Raw genomic sequence first — 15659 nt, forward strand, 5'->3', positions numbered from 1 at the left:
CAAGCAGTAGCCCTCACTGCCTGGCCATAAAGAGACAGAAAACCACCACAACCAAAAGCAACCAACATGTAAAGCTCTTTCTAAGCCAATCTTAAGCCCAGAGGTAGTGGCTTTGAGTTCCCATGCTGAGCCTTGCAGCTTTAAGAGACAAGGCTATCCGATACGAGAGGAGGTTTGGGGTCACAGAGGATTCTGCCAACTCCAGGCTCAAGGAGCCACCTTCAGAGGTGTTCCAAACTGCTCTCCACTTTCTGTAATTGCATTTGGCTTCCCTTTCACGCCTCCCCTCCCCCCTCCTTTCACACACATGTAGGTATTTCAGGCTTGTTCCACACACAGCCCAGCTGGAGGAGCGGCTCCCAGCCCAGTCACAAACACCTCCCGGAGCCGAGGGTGGCAGCCACTTGTCAATCACCAGGGGTAGCTCCCACCAGCCCTGCCCACAGCCTGCTCTCCCAGCCTGCTGGTGGCACCACGCCACACACACCCAGGAGGGCTTCAGGCTAGCAGGTTGCCACCCTGGGAGCTGGCAGGACCTCTAATGGCATCACCACCCTGTAGAGTCCCCACGCGATCTGATGCTTACTGGTGATATACTTAACCACAAAGTCAGTTCCTGCTGAGTAATTGTGGCTCCAGGTGATGTTTGCCCAGTTACTATTAGCCATAGCTCTTATGTCCCATATGGATGATCCATTGGTGGCTGGTGGACAGGTTAGAAGAGGAGTTAGTATTTTTGGCTGACACACCAAGGAGACCTCAGCTAGCATCTGGTGTTGGGGAGGGAGGAGGAGGAGGAGGAGAGGGAAGGGAAATGATGTTAATGGTTTGAGCTTAACCTAAAGTGTGGCTAAGGATGAACTTCTTCCTTTCAAGAGCCTTCATTTCAACCTTTTTTGGGGGAGGAGGGGGAAAGTCCATGGGTGGAGAAGAGGAGGCTGAGGGCAGACCTTGTGTCTGGCAATAGGACAAGGGGGAATGGTTGGAAGCTGATGGAGAGCAGGGTTAGAGTGGAGCTGAGGAAGAAGTTCTTCAGTGGGAGGGGGGTGAGGCTCTGGCACAGGGAGGCTGTGGCTGCCTCCATCCTGGGGGTGCTCAAGGCCAGATTGGATGAGGTTGAGCAGCTGAGTCTAGCTGAGAGCTGTCCCTGCCCGTGGCAGAGAGATTGCAGCAGATGATCTCTCAGGTCCCTCCCAGCCTGAGCCACTCTGTGGTCCTCTACAACTACCTGAACAGAGGTTGCAGTGTGATGTGGGTTGCTCTCTTCTCCCCAGTATCAACTGATAGGGCAAGAGGAAAGGCCTCAAGTTGCAGCAGGGAAGGTTTGGGCTGGAGATTAGGAACAATTTCTTTGCTGCAAGAGTGGTCAGGGATTGGAAGAGGCTGCCCAGGGGGGTGGTGGAGTCCCCAGCCCTGGAGGCATTCAACCATTGCGTGGCCATGGCACCTGGGGCCAGGGTTTAGTGGCCCTGGAGGTGTTGGCTTGCTGCTTGGATTGGATGATTCTGTGCTCAGCCCTATGGTTCCAAGCCTGGGAGCAGAAGCTCTCTGGGTGCTGCTGTTCAAGTCCAGCTGCACTCAGCTTCTCTTTGGGGTCTGAAGGCTTCTGTGGCGAATCCCTGAAGGATTTCAGGCAGCAGGGAACTCTCCTGACTAAGCCAGTGCCCAAGGGAGCACGGGAGACACGTGCCTGAGCGCACAGGGACTCGGTGGCACAACGGAGAAGGGAAGAGTGGGAGGGAAAACCCTCACCCTGCTGGGGCTGCAGCCAGCCAGGGGGGCAATGAAGTCACTCGAGGCTGATTTTGAAGCTAAGGGTTCTCGACGTGGCTCTGGAGAGCAGAACAACTTCATTCCTAGTGGAGCAGAGCTAATCCTCTACCCTGGGGTGTGCTAAGTGCCACCAGAGCAGCTACTCCTCGGGTTCAGCCTTCTGCTGAGGGTGGCTGACCTCAGGGTGCAGCTCAGGTTTGGGGCTGATTCAATGCAGACGGAGGACTGCGCTCCTCTGGATGGCTTTTGGGGAGCTGGAAGGACCTGAAGCTGTGGGGCTGGGGACATGACCTAGAATCCCTGCTCCAAACACAAGCTGTGCTGCCAAGCCATTGCCCTGTCTGCCTGCATTAGGGCTCAGCCTCTTCCCCCATGTCCCCAGGGGGCTTGGGGACACGCCTGGCTCCTCTCCTGGCTCCTCTTCTGCTCTGCAGCACCACAGCCCTCACCCCTGCCTTGCCTCTTGTCAATCAGCAGCCCTTCCCCACCTACTCACTTCTAGCAGCCCTTGCTTCACCTCTGAGACCTTGTGGTCAGGGCTGGAGCTGCAGCCCTGCTCCCTGCAGCACCTTTGAAGCTGCTTTGCTGGGCATGCAGCTCTCTGGGTGCTCCCCAGGGGCTGGGTGACCCCCAAGGGCCCTTCCAACCCAACCTGTTCTATGGATCTGGGGCTTGCACAGCAGGGCTGGGCTGGGCTGGGCTCTGTGTGTGCTGCCTGCCACTGGCAGGGACACAGATTCATGTTTCCCAGCTCAGGTCTGCATCTTTCATCAGTGCAGAGCAGGAACAGTGCTGCTGGTTTAGGGCAGAGCATCATGGGGAGGCAGCCCCCTCCCCCCCTACCTGCCCCAGGATCTCTTTTTGGTGGGGTTTGGAACCATCTTTAGCTGATCTTGTGCCAGAAGTAGGAGGGAAGGAAGGGGTTGGAACAGCTTGGATCCAGCCCCTGGGGTTAGGTGGGATCCAGCCCCTGGGGTGGGGTTAGGTGGGATCCAGCCCCTGGGGTGGGGTTAGGTGGGATCCAGCCCCTGGGGTTGGTTAGGTGGGATCCAGTCCCTGGGCTTAGGTGGGATCCAGCCCCTGGGGTGGGGTTAGGTGGGATCCAGCCCCTGGGGTTGGTTAGGAGGGATCCAGCCCCTGGGCTTAGGTGGGATCCAGCCCCTGGGCTTAGGTGGGATCCAGCCCCTGGGCTTAGGTGGATGCCACCTTTGATATTTCTCATTGCTACTACTCTTCATTGTGACTCCTCTTTCCTTTCTGCCTCCATGAGCAGCTCCACAGCTCCTGCAGCTCCTGCACTGGCCTTTTTGGGGTGCATCCTGGCCAGCCAAGCAACTGAACTCCTCAGGCTGCCCTCCCTTTTGCACTTGGCTTGGTTTATCTCTCACTACCCTGACTACAACTCCCCCTAACTCTGGATTGACTGCAGAGAGCCTGAAGAGCAGCAGCTGAAGGACAAGACACATCCCTCTGGTGGAGAAAGTGCCTCCACCCAGCCAGGAGTCTGAGCCTCCTGCTCCACAGGTGTGTGCTGACCTGAGCAGTGCCTGGCACAAGGCTGTGGGTGGCATCTCAAAGCCCTTCCCAGCTCTCCTGTGGGCAAAGAGCAGCAGCACAAACCCAGAGACCGGGATAGGTGCTGGCAGGGCTCTGGGCTAGCAGCTGAGGTGCTGAATGTGAAGGGACATCCCCTCCAAGGGCCAGAGGACCTCTTGTTCATGGCAAGAAGACACCAGGCAACACTTCTGAGAGCTTCTGCCAGGGCCTTCCAACCTCCTTTCCCAAGCACCAATGCTCCCCTCGAGCATCACAACCCCCCTGGGCAGGGCTGCCTTAGCCCTCAGGCTGGAGAGCAGGAGGGGGGCACAGAGCTGCCCAGACCTCCAGCAGCCACCTCCAGCTCCTCCCAAAGCCCTTCCCCGGGGTGTGGGATGCCTCCAGCTTTGCTTGGGCCCATTCTCAGCCCTCTCTCTTGGGGGAGGTGTTGGGGGGAGGTCCCAGTAGGGTTGGGGGGGGGGGGTTAGAGGTAAAGGAAAGCTCAGTACCCAACTCCTGCTTTGTGGTGGCTGCTGGAGCCCTCTCGGTGGCTGCTGTGGTGCTGGCGACGGTGGTGGCAGCTGGAGTGGTGGTGGTGGTGGTGGTGGTGGTAGTTGTGGTGGCAGGAGGAGGAGGAGGAGGAGGAGTAGTGTCAGTAGTTGTGGTGGTTGTGTCGGTGGTGGTAGTTGGGGTGGTTGTAGTACTGGTTAGAGCGACTGTAGTTGGAGGTGGCTCAGTTGCAGCTGGGAGAGGGAGAGACTGGCTTCTTAGATGAGCTGATGGCTCCTAGGGGGGGTTGCCCTCCCCAGCCCCCAGGCACAGGCACAGGAGGGAGAGCTGAGCAGGGTGGCACAGGGGTGAGGAGCACCGGGGGGGGAGGCAGCGGACGGCACCGGGAAACGCGAGGCTGAGACAACTTCCCCTGCCCCATCCCCCTGGGAGCACAGCCCCAGCCCCAGCCAAGGGCAGGGAGCAATGCTGGGGGCAAAGAGGGCTGGCAAGCAGGGGGCTGCCCCTGGCACACTGCTCCCATGCACCCACTGCATGCACCCAGGGCTGCAGGGCTGAGCGATCTGCTTCTCTTCTGCCTTTGTCTGCTCTTGCTGCCCCCAAGCCCTGGGAGGGCAGGGCAGGAGGAAAGTGAGGGAGGTTTGGGGGGGGTGTCCAGGGTCCTCAAACCATCCTTCCCACCCTGTGCAGAGAGCACTCAGTGCTCCCTGAAAGGAGAAGCAGGACCTGGAATCATCCCACTTGCCATGGGCCCAGCAGCCTCAGCTCTAAGGTTGGAGAGCAGGAGAAATTTCTGTCCTCCAAGAGGGGTCAGGGAGGGGCAGAGGCTGCCCAGGGAGTGGCAGAGGCTGCCCAGGGAGGGGGTGGAGTCCCCATCCCTGGAGGTGCCCAAGAAAGGTGTGGCCATGGCACCTGGGGCCCTGGTTTGGTGGCCATGGTGGGGCTGGGCTGCTGCTTGGACTCAATGACCTTAGAGGTCTCTTCCCACCGAACCAATTCTGTGACTCTCTGAGGTCTGAGCTGCCAGCTCAGCCTGCAGCCTCTTGGCTGTTTCCTTCCTGCTTTGTCTCTGCCCCAACACCACAGCTGGGTGCTGGAGCAGCTTCAGCATGGGCTTGAGCAGGGGGTGAGGGATGGATGAGCCTTTGCCACCGCTGCCCCTCCCCATTTCCATTCAAATGAGGAGAAAGGGCCTGGCTCCCCCCAGGCTCTCCAGGGGGAAAGGCTGAGCAATTTGTCTCCTCAGCAGCCCCAATCCATCCCTTGCCCTGTGCTGTGCTTCCAGAGCCAAGAGGTAAATGTGCACTTCACACACAGCCCCCCCAGCAGGGCTGAGAGGGTCCTGAGCCCCCCCACAGGGCAAAGGGCTTGGCTCTGAGGAGCTGCCAGCAGCAAATGCAGCTGGAAGCAGCTAAGGGAAAGCAGCAGATTTGCTCTGTGCTGCTGGCACTCAGCTGGGTTTGCTTTCCTCTGACTCTAGATCAAGGGATAGCCAAATCCCCTCCCTGCCAGGCAAAGGAAGCCAGCTCTGTAAAACCTCACCCACAAAACAGCAGGGCTTGAGGAAAGCCCTTGAGAAGGTGTCCCAGAAGCAAGCCAGGGCTTTGCTTCCCACCCAAGGGCTGCCCAGCCCCCTAACCCCTCAGCCCTGCCCCTCAGAGATCCAAAAGCAGAGAAGAGCAGTAGGTCACTCAGCTGTAAGAGAACCACAGTTACCAGCACAGCCCCAAGACCCCAGCCCAAGGGGTGCCTGGGCAGCAGCAGCTCCCCTCCAGCACGGCACCAGCACAGCATCACAGCCAACCTCATGCAGCAGTGCAGCCACCCCAAGACAGCAACCACCCCCCCCACGCAGCCCCCAGCCCCCCCACGGCGGGGTGAGGGGCTGGGGGGGCCAGCAGGGATGCTGGTGACAGGGAGGGGACCCCAACCCAGGCAGGAAAGGGCACAGCTTTGTCCTCAGAGGCTTTGCTGGGTGGTGAAGCCCTCTCCAACCTGACCCAGTCCCTGCCAGGGGGGGGTTGGAGGGGGGAGGGGAGGGGGAGTCCCTGATCAAGGCCTTTGCTGGGACAAAAGCTTTTGTTGGGTCGAGAAGGATTACCACCCTCTCTGCTGCTTCAGAGAGGGGGTGTGGAAGGGTAAGAGATGAGTGGCACCAGGTTAATGTCCCCATTAAGCAGATGGAGCTGCAGCTCCTCACTCCAGGCAGAGAGCTCCACAGCCACTTGCTATCAGCTAATGCAGCCTCTGCCTCTCCCCTGGGGATCCCTGGCTCCCCTTTAAGGAAACCAAATAGGATCCCAGAAGCCTCAAAGTCACTTTCAGAAAGGCAGGAGCTGGGGGGAAGCAACCCCACAGCTCCCAGGCCTGTTAGGAGTCCCTGCAGGGTGCTGCTCCCACACAGCACCTTGGAGCACTGCCTGCACCACCTAGCACTGCTCTGGTGGCTTTAGCAGGAGGAGGGATTGGGCCTCAGTGCTCCTCTAGACCCTAGATGGGAAGAGATGAGCTGGGCTAAGTCAGAGCTTGTGCAGGATATCAGCTCTGTGTATTGCATGCAGGCAGAGGGGGAGGCTGCAGTGCCAGGACCCTCCTGGATGCTGCCCTGAGCATGGCTCTGAGCTCTGCAGCTCAGCTCTGGCTGGCAGGGATGCCAGGCAGGATTTGCCCAGCCAGCACCAGCACTCTAGTGGAAGTGATCCCCAAGAGCAGGGCATCACTTTGCATCAGGAGGATGTGGGATCACTCCTGAGCAGGTCCCTGGGTGAGAGCAAGGAGAAGGGAGGTAAAAATGATCCTGGTGGTGAGGAGAGAGTGTTGGCAACAGGGGTAAAATTGATCCTGGGAGGGAGGAGGACACTGGGGCTAAGAAAAGGATCCTGACAGGACTAAGAGCAGGTTAAAAAATGGGAGCCAGTGACTCTGGAAAGCAATAGTTCAGAGAGGGGAGGAGGGGGAAGAGCATCCACAGGCTGCAGGATGGGAGCAGGCAGTGGGAAGGCAGAGCTGCAGCCACGGAGGGGATTTAGCCCTAAGCTGTCCTGGGATTCAAAGCTACAGCCTCATTTGTGTTTAAACATGAGATAGAGGCAGGAGAAAAGCTCAGCTGGGAGATTTGGGGGAGAGAAGATAAGGGGCAGGTTCCAGGCTTTGAAATCCATCCCTAATGAGAGCAGATTTCAGGCAGGGGGAGGAGGCAAAGGAGGCTTTGCCAGAGATCAGAGCACTTCAGCATCCTCAAAGGCAAGGGGGACCCCACCACGGGCTGGGGGAGCAGCCTGGGCCTGGGGGTCCCCTGCTTGCTGCCCACCCTGTCAGGGCTAATGAAGGAGAGACAGATCCCTGCTCCTGGCAGCAAAAGAAAAGGGGAGGATGAGTGGGGGGCTGGAGGGGCCAGGCTGGCACTTTGAGCCTCTACAAGTCACACACACACCCCCCTACAAACCTGGCTGCAATAATTCATCAGCTGGAAGCTTTCTGAGCTCTGGAGAGCAGCTGGGTTTAGTTCCCTGCTTCCAGTTGCCTCAATGTTTAGGTACAGGACCTAAGCCTCTGATGTGTGATGGGGAAGGGGAAAATAATTCCACTTATTCCCCCTCTGAAAGCAGGAGAGAGGGCAGAGGAGGAGCTGCCTCTTCCCCAGCACCCTAAATGTTTCCAGCAGGATTTACTTCCCTGCTTCCAGGGCTCTGCCAACAGTTGCCTCAGTTTTTAGGTACAGGACCAAGCCTCTGATGTTTGTGGGATGGGGAAGGGGGAAATAATTCCTCTTCCTCTCCTCTCTGAAAGCAGGAGACAGGGCAGAGAAGGAGCTGCTGCTTCCTCAGTCCTCTAAACCCACATGGTTGCTTCCAGGGCTCTGTCAAGAGTTGCCTCAGTTTTTAGGTACAGGACCAAGCCTCTGATGTTTGTGTGATGGGGAAGGGGCAAAAAATTCCTCCTCCTTTCTGAAAGCAGGAGAGAGGGCAGAAGAGGAGCTGCCTCTTCCCCAGCACCCCAAATGTTTCCAGCAAGATTTACTTCCCTGCTTCCAGGGCTCTGCCAACAGTTGCCCTCAATGTTTAGGTACAGCACCAAGCCTCTGATGTTTGTGTGATGGGGAAGGGGAAAAAATTCCTCTTCCTCCCCTCTCTGAAAGCAGGAGAGAGGGCAGAGGAGGAGCTGCCTCTTCCCCAGCACCCTAACTGTTTCCAGCAGGCTCTAACTGCTCCCAGCCCAAGCAGGAGAGCCCGGAGTGAAAGGCAGCAGCAGCAGTTCCCCAGTCTGTTGCCCCCGGCCCCACTCTTCCGGGAAGGAGCTAAATGAGCATTCAGCTCATTAGCAGTCCCCCTCCTTGCCAGGCAGCGATTGCTCTGGCTGTCTGCAGGATGCATTATCCTTGCAGGTAATGGAGAGCAAAGGGGCACGGCGGGGAGGAGATAAGGCTGGGCTAATGGAACGGGGATGTGGCCGCCGCAATTAATAGGCTCTGAGTAACGAGCGAGAGGCTTGCAGCAGGCTCCGCTGCGCCCTTGGTGGCAGCCTGGCTCCTGTGAACCATCAAACGGAGCCCAACTCTTCCCCTCCCCCAAAAAAAAGCCCTGTGCGAGGCTCAAATGAGGGCATGAAAGGAATCCTGAGAGGGAGAAGCAGGAAAGCAAGGAAAATAAGAGGAGCTTCTTGAGCTTGGGGCTGGAGCCCTGCGCTGAGCTGAGCAGGGAGCCAGGGAATCCTTGCAGGGCTGTTGGGGCTTTGGGTGAAATCCAGGAAACCAAACACAGCCCTGCTGCTCCTGAATCGTTTAGAGGTGCCTTTCATGGAGCAACAGCTTCCCCCTCGGGGGTGTGTGGCCACCAAAACGATTAGGGCTGGGGGGAAACGTGAGGAGGGTTGGGTTTTTTTTGCATGGCTTGGGATGATCAACCAAATTCCATCTTCAGAGAGTTAGTTCCTCTGATTACTGTTACTGTTATTAATTATCATCATCATTGTCATCATTTTTGGTTGTTGTTTCCCTTTCTGGGCCTCTCTGTGACCAGGGAAGGAAATGGTAAAACCTTTTCCCCCAAAGGCAAAGAGAGAAAGCTGAGAGCTGTAAGGGAGAGAAAGGAAGGGATTGAGCAGCCTCTGAAAGGGGGGGAGGGGGGGTGTGGGTCAGCAGCTCTCTGGTTCTGCTGCTTGCCCCTTTCTCAAATGAACAATGGGATCCTTCTCCTCCCCTCTCTAATGAGGGAGAGACAGGAAGGCAGCAGAGAAAAGTCCTTTCCCCCTCTCACTATTTTTTCCCCCCTTCAAGTCTAAGACCAATCCTCTGATGAATTTCTTCCCTACACAGAGGTAGCCTAAGCCCCAGCTTGGCTTCCCCACTCACAGCACAAAGGAGATGTCCTCCCTTTTCCAGAGCACCTCTCCCTTTGTGCAGGCTTAGGAAAGGTAAAGCCTCTCCTGAGGGGAAGTTCCTGCACTTCACTTTGATTTCATCAAGCTGGTCCAGTCCCTCAGCCACCCACAAACCAGCTCTGACCCTGCCTCTGTCAGGTTAGCCCTGAGGGGGAGGGGAAAGGAAAAAACCCACCACAGAAGCAGAAAAAGGACCTTTTCATTCTGCCTCAGTGCCAGCAGCCCCTGGCCAAGAGCCTCTTCCTGCCACTTCACACAACTTTGGCTGTGAAGCCACAAAACTCCACCAGAATCTGGGGCAGGGAGCGGAGCTGGATCTGCTGAGCCAGGTCAAGCAGGGTTGCACTTGGGCCCTGCACTTGTTAGGAGGAGAAACAGCTCTCAGCACAGCCCCAGCTCCTGCACCCAGCCCCTGGCCTGAGGTGAGCTGGCAGCCAGCTCAAGAGCAAGACAAAGGAGGATCCCTGCTGGAGCTCAGGCACTGGAACAGGCTGCTCAGAGAGGTGGTGGAGTCCCCAGCCCTGGAGGGGTGCAGAAGATGTGTGGCCAAGGCCCTTGGGGGCAGGGCTTAGTGGCCATGGTGGTGCTGGGTGGATGGTTGGGCTGGATGACCTTAGAGGCCTTTTCCAGCTGAAGTGATTCTATGACTCTGCCTTGCTCCACCTTCCACTGCTCTGCTGTCAACTCAGCTTCCTCACCAGGCCAGGAGCCACCTAACAACCTACTGCTCCATCTCTCAGACTTCTTCCAGCTCTGGCATCACCTTGACCTTCTCTCTTTCTCCTAGCAGAAGGTAATAAGGAGGTGGGGGAGCAGTGGGCTCTGGTTTGGTAGAATTGTCCTTTAAGTGGCAAATAATTCATCTGGCTTCCTGCAGAGTGAGAAATTGTGACTGCAAGGATGCTGGAAGCAGAAAGGAGGCTGGAGTCAGGTGGGGGTTGGTCTCTTCTCCCTAGTAAGAAGTGAGAGGACAAGGCTGGGCTCTTCTCCCAGGCAAGCAGCGCCAGAACAAGAGGACACAGTCTCAAGCTGTGCCAGGAGAGATTCAGGCTGGATGTTAGGAAGAAATTCTTCACAGAGTGATTGACCATTGGGATGTGCTGCCCAGGGAGGTGGTGGAGTCACCATCCCTGGAGGTGTTTAGGAAGAGCCTGGATGAGGCACTGGGTGCCATGGTTTAGTTGATCAGATGGTGCTGGGGGAGAGGTTGGACTGGATGATCTCAAAGGTCTTTTCCAACCTGGTTAATTCTATCCTAATTCTAAGAGATGGCCTCCAGCTGAAGCAGGAGAGGTTCAGGTTGGACATTAGAAGAAACTTCTGCCCTGAAAGGATTCTCAAAGCCTGGCACAGGCTGCCCAGGCTGCTCCTCAGGGCTCCCTGGAGGTGTTTCAAAGAGGCAGAGGTGCGGTGCTGAGGGCCATGACTTAGCCCCAGCCTTGGGAGAGCTGGAGAGTGGTTGGACTCAGTGATCTTTCCCAACCAAAACTATTCTGTGATCACAGTGTGCCCTCAAACTTCAGCAATATCCACCTCAAGTGGGAAAGCACTTCAGGAGGCGACCCTGACCCACAAGGAAAAGCTAAACCTTGGCTGAAGCATGAGGCAGAGCAGCACAACAACCCTGCTGGCCTCAGAGGACAGAGATCCTCTCAGCCTCAAGCTTTCCACCCATTTGCCAGGCTCTCCCCAACCCAAAGCAGACCAGTCTGCTACCTTCCTTTTCATTTGTTTAGGAAGAGAAAGAATACAGCAGGGGGGAGGTGGAAAAAAAAGATTGGGATGGATTTAGAAAGGGGAGAAAAAGAAGGAAGCAAACCAACACTGGCTGGGGAGACATCAGTGCAACACAAGGGAAGGAAGAGAAACGTCCATGAGGTAGGGAAGCAAAATAAAACCCTTCCAACAGGTGCAGAGAGCAGATCCTGCACTTGGATAAAGCCTTTCCTAAGGAGCTGTTCCTCCCTGGGAAGCCCCAGCAGCCCTGCCCAGCAAAGGCAAAGCACAGCCTGCTCCCTGTGCCCCCTTGGCACAGGGCAGGGGAGTCCAGGGGCACCAGGCCAGAAGCTTCCCCACAGAGGGTGGGAAAGTCGATCACAGAATCTATTTGGGCTGAGGGTTTGGGCTGGCAGCAGCTCCCTTCAGAGCTTGCTGGGGGGGGGGGTTGAAACTCCCCCCACTTGCTCATGGGGCTGGCCCTGCTGCTGGAAGGTTGGCTGGAAGGTGGGGAAGGGGTTGGGATGGGTGGGGAAGGGTGGGGAAGGGGTTAGGGATGGGGTGGGAATGGGCTTGGGGATGGATGGGGAAGGGATGGAGATGGGTGGGGAAGGGGTGGGGATGGGGTAGGGATGGGGAAGGGATGGGGAAGGGATGGGGAAGGGATGGGGAAGGGATGGGGAAGGGATGGGGAAGGGATGGGGAAGGGATGGAGATGGGTGGGGAAGGGATGGAGATGGGTGGGGAAGGGATGGAGATGGGTGGGGAAGGGATGGAGATGGGTGGGGAAGGGATGGAGATGGGATGGAGATGGGGAAGGGATGGGGATGGGTGGGGAAGGGGTAAGGATGAGGTGGGGAAGGGGTAGGGATGAGGTGGGGAAGGGGTGGGGAAGGGGTGGGTATGGGTGGGAAAGGGTTGGGGATGGGGTGGGGGAAGTCACAGCTGCAGCTTTTGGAGGAGGTGGGTGGCCCCCTGGGCAACCTGAAGTGCTGCTCTGGACTCTGCAAGGCTGAGAGTGGGGATCTGGGGCAGGGGTTCCTCGAAAGCAGGTAAAGATGCTGCTCCCCCCCCACCCCCTGGGCACAACTCTCTGCTTCAACCCTGCTGTGGAGATTTGCAAGTCGAGGGCAAAGCCAGCAGTAGCCTCACATGCAGACATGCACAGCTGGGGCACAAACGTGGTCCTTAACCCTTTCAATGGGCACCTAGGAGCAAAAGGATTCTCCTGACCCAAAGCCCTGGGGGTGGGAGGGGGGTGTGTGTGTGTGTGTGAGGTTGTGGTGCCCAGAGCTGCATGGCCAAAGCAGAGAGCTGCTCCAGCAGCAACAGCAAACCAACCCAAGGCTCCTGGGTGGCAAAATGCAGCTTAAAAGCCACTGGGCAGAGGGGGGGTCTAGGGTGGGCACCACCAAGTTAGGGCTGGCTGGGAGATAGCCTGAGTTTTGCAGGGCAGAGGTTAAAAAGGGAGAGGACTGGGGAGTAAAAAACCTCTCTCCCAAACCTCTCTCTCTCATGGGGGTGAGAAAGGCAAAAAAGGGAGAGGGGGGGAAAAGCCCCAAAGTGCTCAGTGATGACCACGTTTTGAAGTGGCTCTGAGCAGGCTCCTGCTTAAAGGAACCTCTTGGGGCAACCTGAGTCTGGCTTTTGATGCTCCTGGAGTCTGAGGGAGCTGTGGTGGTTGGTGGCTCTCACTGTCATTAGGAGGCTGTGAAGCCTTTCCCAGAGAGGTTTTGATCTTTGCAGCCCCCCCGCTGTGGAGGGGGGCTCCTCCTCCTCCTTCTGCCTTTGGGGGGAGGGGAGGGGGCTTCGTTTCGGCCTCATGTGGCTTCCTGTGCCCAATTTAGACTCCTGCCACTTGCTGCTCCCATTGAAAGGGTTAATGGAGTGCATGCTTAGAGCGAGCAGAGCTGGAGGGAGCCTTTGCCCCATGCCTGTTACCTCCTCCGGCTGGCACGGTACCTGGGGTTGGAGTGGCTTCAGAGGGCAGCACCAGGGAGAGAGAGGGGGGTACGAGGAGAGCAGAGAAGAGAAAGGAAGAGAGAGAGAGAGGGAGAGAAAAGAACAGAGGAATATATAAAACAACCAGAACACACCAACGAGAGACTGGGGACCACTTGCACACAGTCACCAGAGACCAGAGAGAGAGGAAACCAAAGCCTTAGCTCCAGCCCAGCTCCCTCCTGTGCATCAGAGCCTCTTGCACGGGGTGGAGAGAGCAGGGAAGTCACTTTGGGGATGGAGATCTCCAGTTAAACAAGCAGGGAGGTCCCTGTGAGGATGGAGATCCCCCTGGGGATGGAGATCCCCAGTTAAACAAGCAGGGAGGTCCCTGTGAGGATGGAGATCCCCCTGGGGATGGAGATCCCCAGTTAAACAAGCAGGGAGGTCCCCCTGGGGATGGAGATCCCCAGCTAAACAAGCAGGGAGGTCCCTGTGAGGATGGACATCTCCAGTTAAACACACTCCAGAGATGCCAACAATGTTGATTGAATGAAGTGCTCAAGCAGGGGCTTGAGTCTGATCCCAGCAAGGACTGGTTTGGATGCTCTGAATTTCTCCTCAGCCTTCCCAGCCCAGCTCTCATCCTGCCCTGGGAGGGTTGGAGCCCACAGAGACACCACCACAGAGAGGCCTTTTGTGTCAGCTCCTCAGGTGAAGGAGTCTGGCAAGCAGAGATCCCCCCCTGGGTGCATTAATGCCTTCAGCTTCCTTCTTTTGTGGGGTTGGATTCCCAACTCATCTTCCCTGTAGCTTCCCAGCAGGTCCTTTCCCACCCCAGTGGGCAGCAGGAGCTGCTCTGGGGGCCTGGCACCAGCAGAACTCACCTGTGCCAGGCTGTACCTCAGGGCCTGCTGCTCTGAGGGCCAACTTTGCCACACTTCTGTAACCTCAGCCTGTGAGCTGCTTGGGTCCCACAGCTTTCTGACCACTCTTCACAGCTTTGCCAACACTTTGTCCTTCTGCTAAGTGGCAGCAGCTTGGCCCTTTGGTGGGAGCATCCTCCACCCCTCAACGACCTTACCTTGCCCTGCTGCTCTGTGCTGGACCTGCTCCTGCCCGGTGCACATCAGTTAGGCAACACAACAGCAGCAGCTGCTCCTGGCTGGCATTTAGCTGCACTCTGCTCACAGTGGCCATGCCCAGGAACAAACCCAGCTGAGCACATGGACAGCAGACTCTTGACCACCAGCCCCAACCCCAACCCTGAGCACTTTGCTCAGCACATCTCCTGCCTGACATTTCCCCTCTCAGCTTTGCCAGGGTGTAACTCAGCTGACTGGGGGCTTTTGCTTTGGACCCCATTGCATGGGCAGCTCCATCTCCCACCCTCTCCTCTCAATTAGCAAAGCTGGACCCCACCTAAGAGGTGTCAGGAAGCATTTCATTTCCTCTGGGTCGTCAGCAGGAATTGCTTTGTCTACTCAAAGCCATTAGCTGGGGAGGGGGAGAGGGGGGAGGGGGAGGGAAGGAGACAAAACCCCCAATTAAATCCCAGCCCTAACCAAATCAGAGTCCTTTAGCAAACGCTAAGGGAAGGAAAGAGGCAGCTTTTGTCTGCCGGAGTTCCCTCGGGGCTCCTGCACTTTCACTCAGTTTGATGAATGTCCCACAATGAACATTTTATCCTATTATGAGCCTGGGAGCTGGAGCTTCACTTTGGAGGTCAGGCCAGCTGCTGAGGGGGGGCGGCAGGGAGGTGGCATCACAGCCCCTGCCCCGGGTTCGGTGCCTGGAGGATGCCCTGTGAAAAACCACCCAGCCCTGCTCCTCCTTTAGCTCACACAGAGCCTGCAGGGGACAGAGCTTCACCTTCAGCGAGGGGAGGGCAAGAGGCCCTCCTGCTGCAGGGCAGGTGGCCACTGATGGCTTCAGGGGCAGCGAGGGGGTTCCCTGCACCACAGGGCTGTTGCCTTAGGAGCCTGGCTGATGAAGTACTCAGTCTCCCTACCTATCCTCCCTTCCTTCCTTCCCTCCCTCTATTATCTATCTATCTATCTATCTATCTATCTATCTATCTATCTATCCATCTCGTCCTCTATTACCCTTCTATCCATCTGTCCTTCCATCCATCCATCCATCCATCCATCCATCCATCTCCCCATCTCTCCCCAGCCTTCTCTCTCTCTCCCTCTCCATCCTTCTCTCCCTCTCCATCCTTCTCTTCCTCTCCCTCTCCATCCTTCTCTTCCTCTCCCTCTCCATCCTTCTCGCCCTCTCCATCCTTCTCTCCCTCTCTCTCCATCCTTCTCTCTCTCCCTCTCTCTCTCCATCCTTCTCCCTCTCCCTCTCTCTCTCCATCCTTCTCTCTCTCCCTCTCTCTCCATCCTTCTCTCTCTCCCTCTCTCTCCATCCTTCTCTCTCTCCCTCTCCCTCTCTCTCCATCCTTCTCTCTCTCCCTCTCCCTCTCTCTCCATCCTTCTCTCTCTCCCTCTCCCTCTCTCTCCATCCTTCTCTCTCTCCCTCTCTCTCCATCCTTCTCTCTTTCTCTCTCTCCCTCTCTATGCACCCTTCTCTCTCTCCCTCTCTATAAATCCTTCCCTCTCTCCCTCTGTCTTTCCATCCATCCATCCATCTATCCATCCATCCATCTATCCATCCATCCAACTCTCCTTTCATCCCTCCATCCTTCCTCCCTCTCTCCATGCAGCAGATAGCAGCCAAGCACCAGCCAGAGGCTGGCGCCGCTTGCTCTGTGAACCACCTGATTCTCCAACCTGCCTTTCTTCTGTGGCTGATCCCTG

At 57.1% G+C, this 15659-nt stretch overlaps 1 protein-coding gene across 27 annotated transcripts in view; it reads right to left on the bottom strand.

The window, feature by feature from the left end:
• NFASC (neurofascin) overlaps positions 1-15659 on the bottom strand; it is a 118805-nt gene that overhangs the window by 19131 nt on the left and 84015 nt on the right. For 10 of the 27 annotated variants that reach the window (XM_068159670.1, XM_068159677.1, XM_068159671.1 and 7 more), the window contains 3 exons: positions 12856-12891; positions 3819-4052; positions 587-703 (listed from right to left, as the gene is read on the bottom strand). The exons of 6 other annotated variants lie outside the window; for them this stretch is intronic. In XM_068159670.1, coding sequence (XP_068015771.1) covers positions 587-703; positions 3819-4052; positions 12856-12891 — 387 coding nt within the window. The remainder of the gene's footprint in view (positions 1-586; positions 704-3818; positions 4053-12855; positions 12892-15659) is intronic. 11 more of the 27 variants (XM_068159691.1, XM_068159690.1, XM_068159686.1 and 8 more) reach the window with 6 other exon arrangements.

The sequence above is a fragment of the Melanerpes formicivorus genome, unplaced genomic scaffold (genome assembly GCF_026170545.1).
Source record: "Melanerpes formicivorus ecotype bairdi unplaced genomic scaffold, bMelFor1.0.p_v2 SCAF_46, whole genome shotgun sequence".
In the NCBI taxonomy this organism is placed as follows: domain Eukaryota; kingdom Metazoa; phylum Chordata; class Aves; order Piciformes; family Picidae; genus Melanerpes; species Melanerpes formicivorus.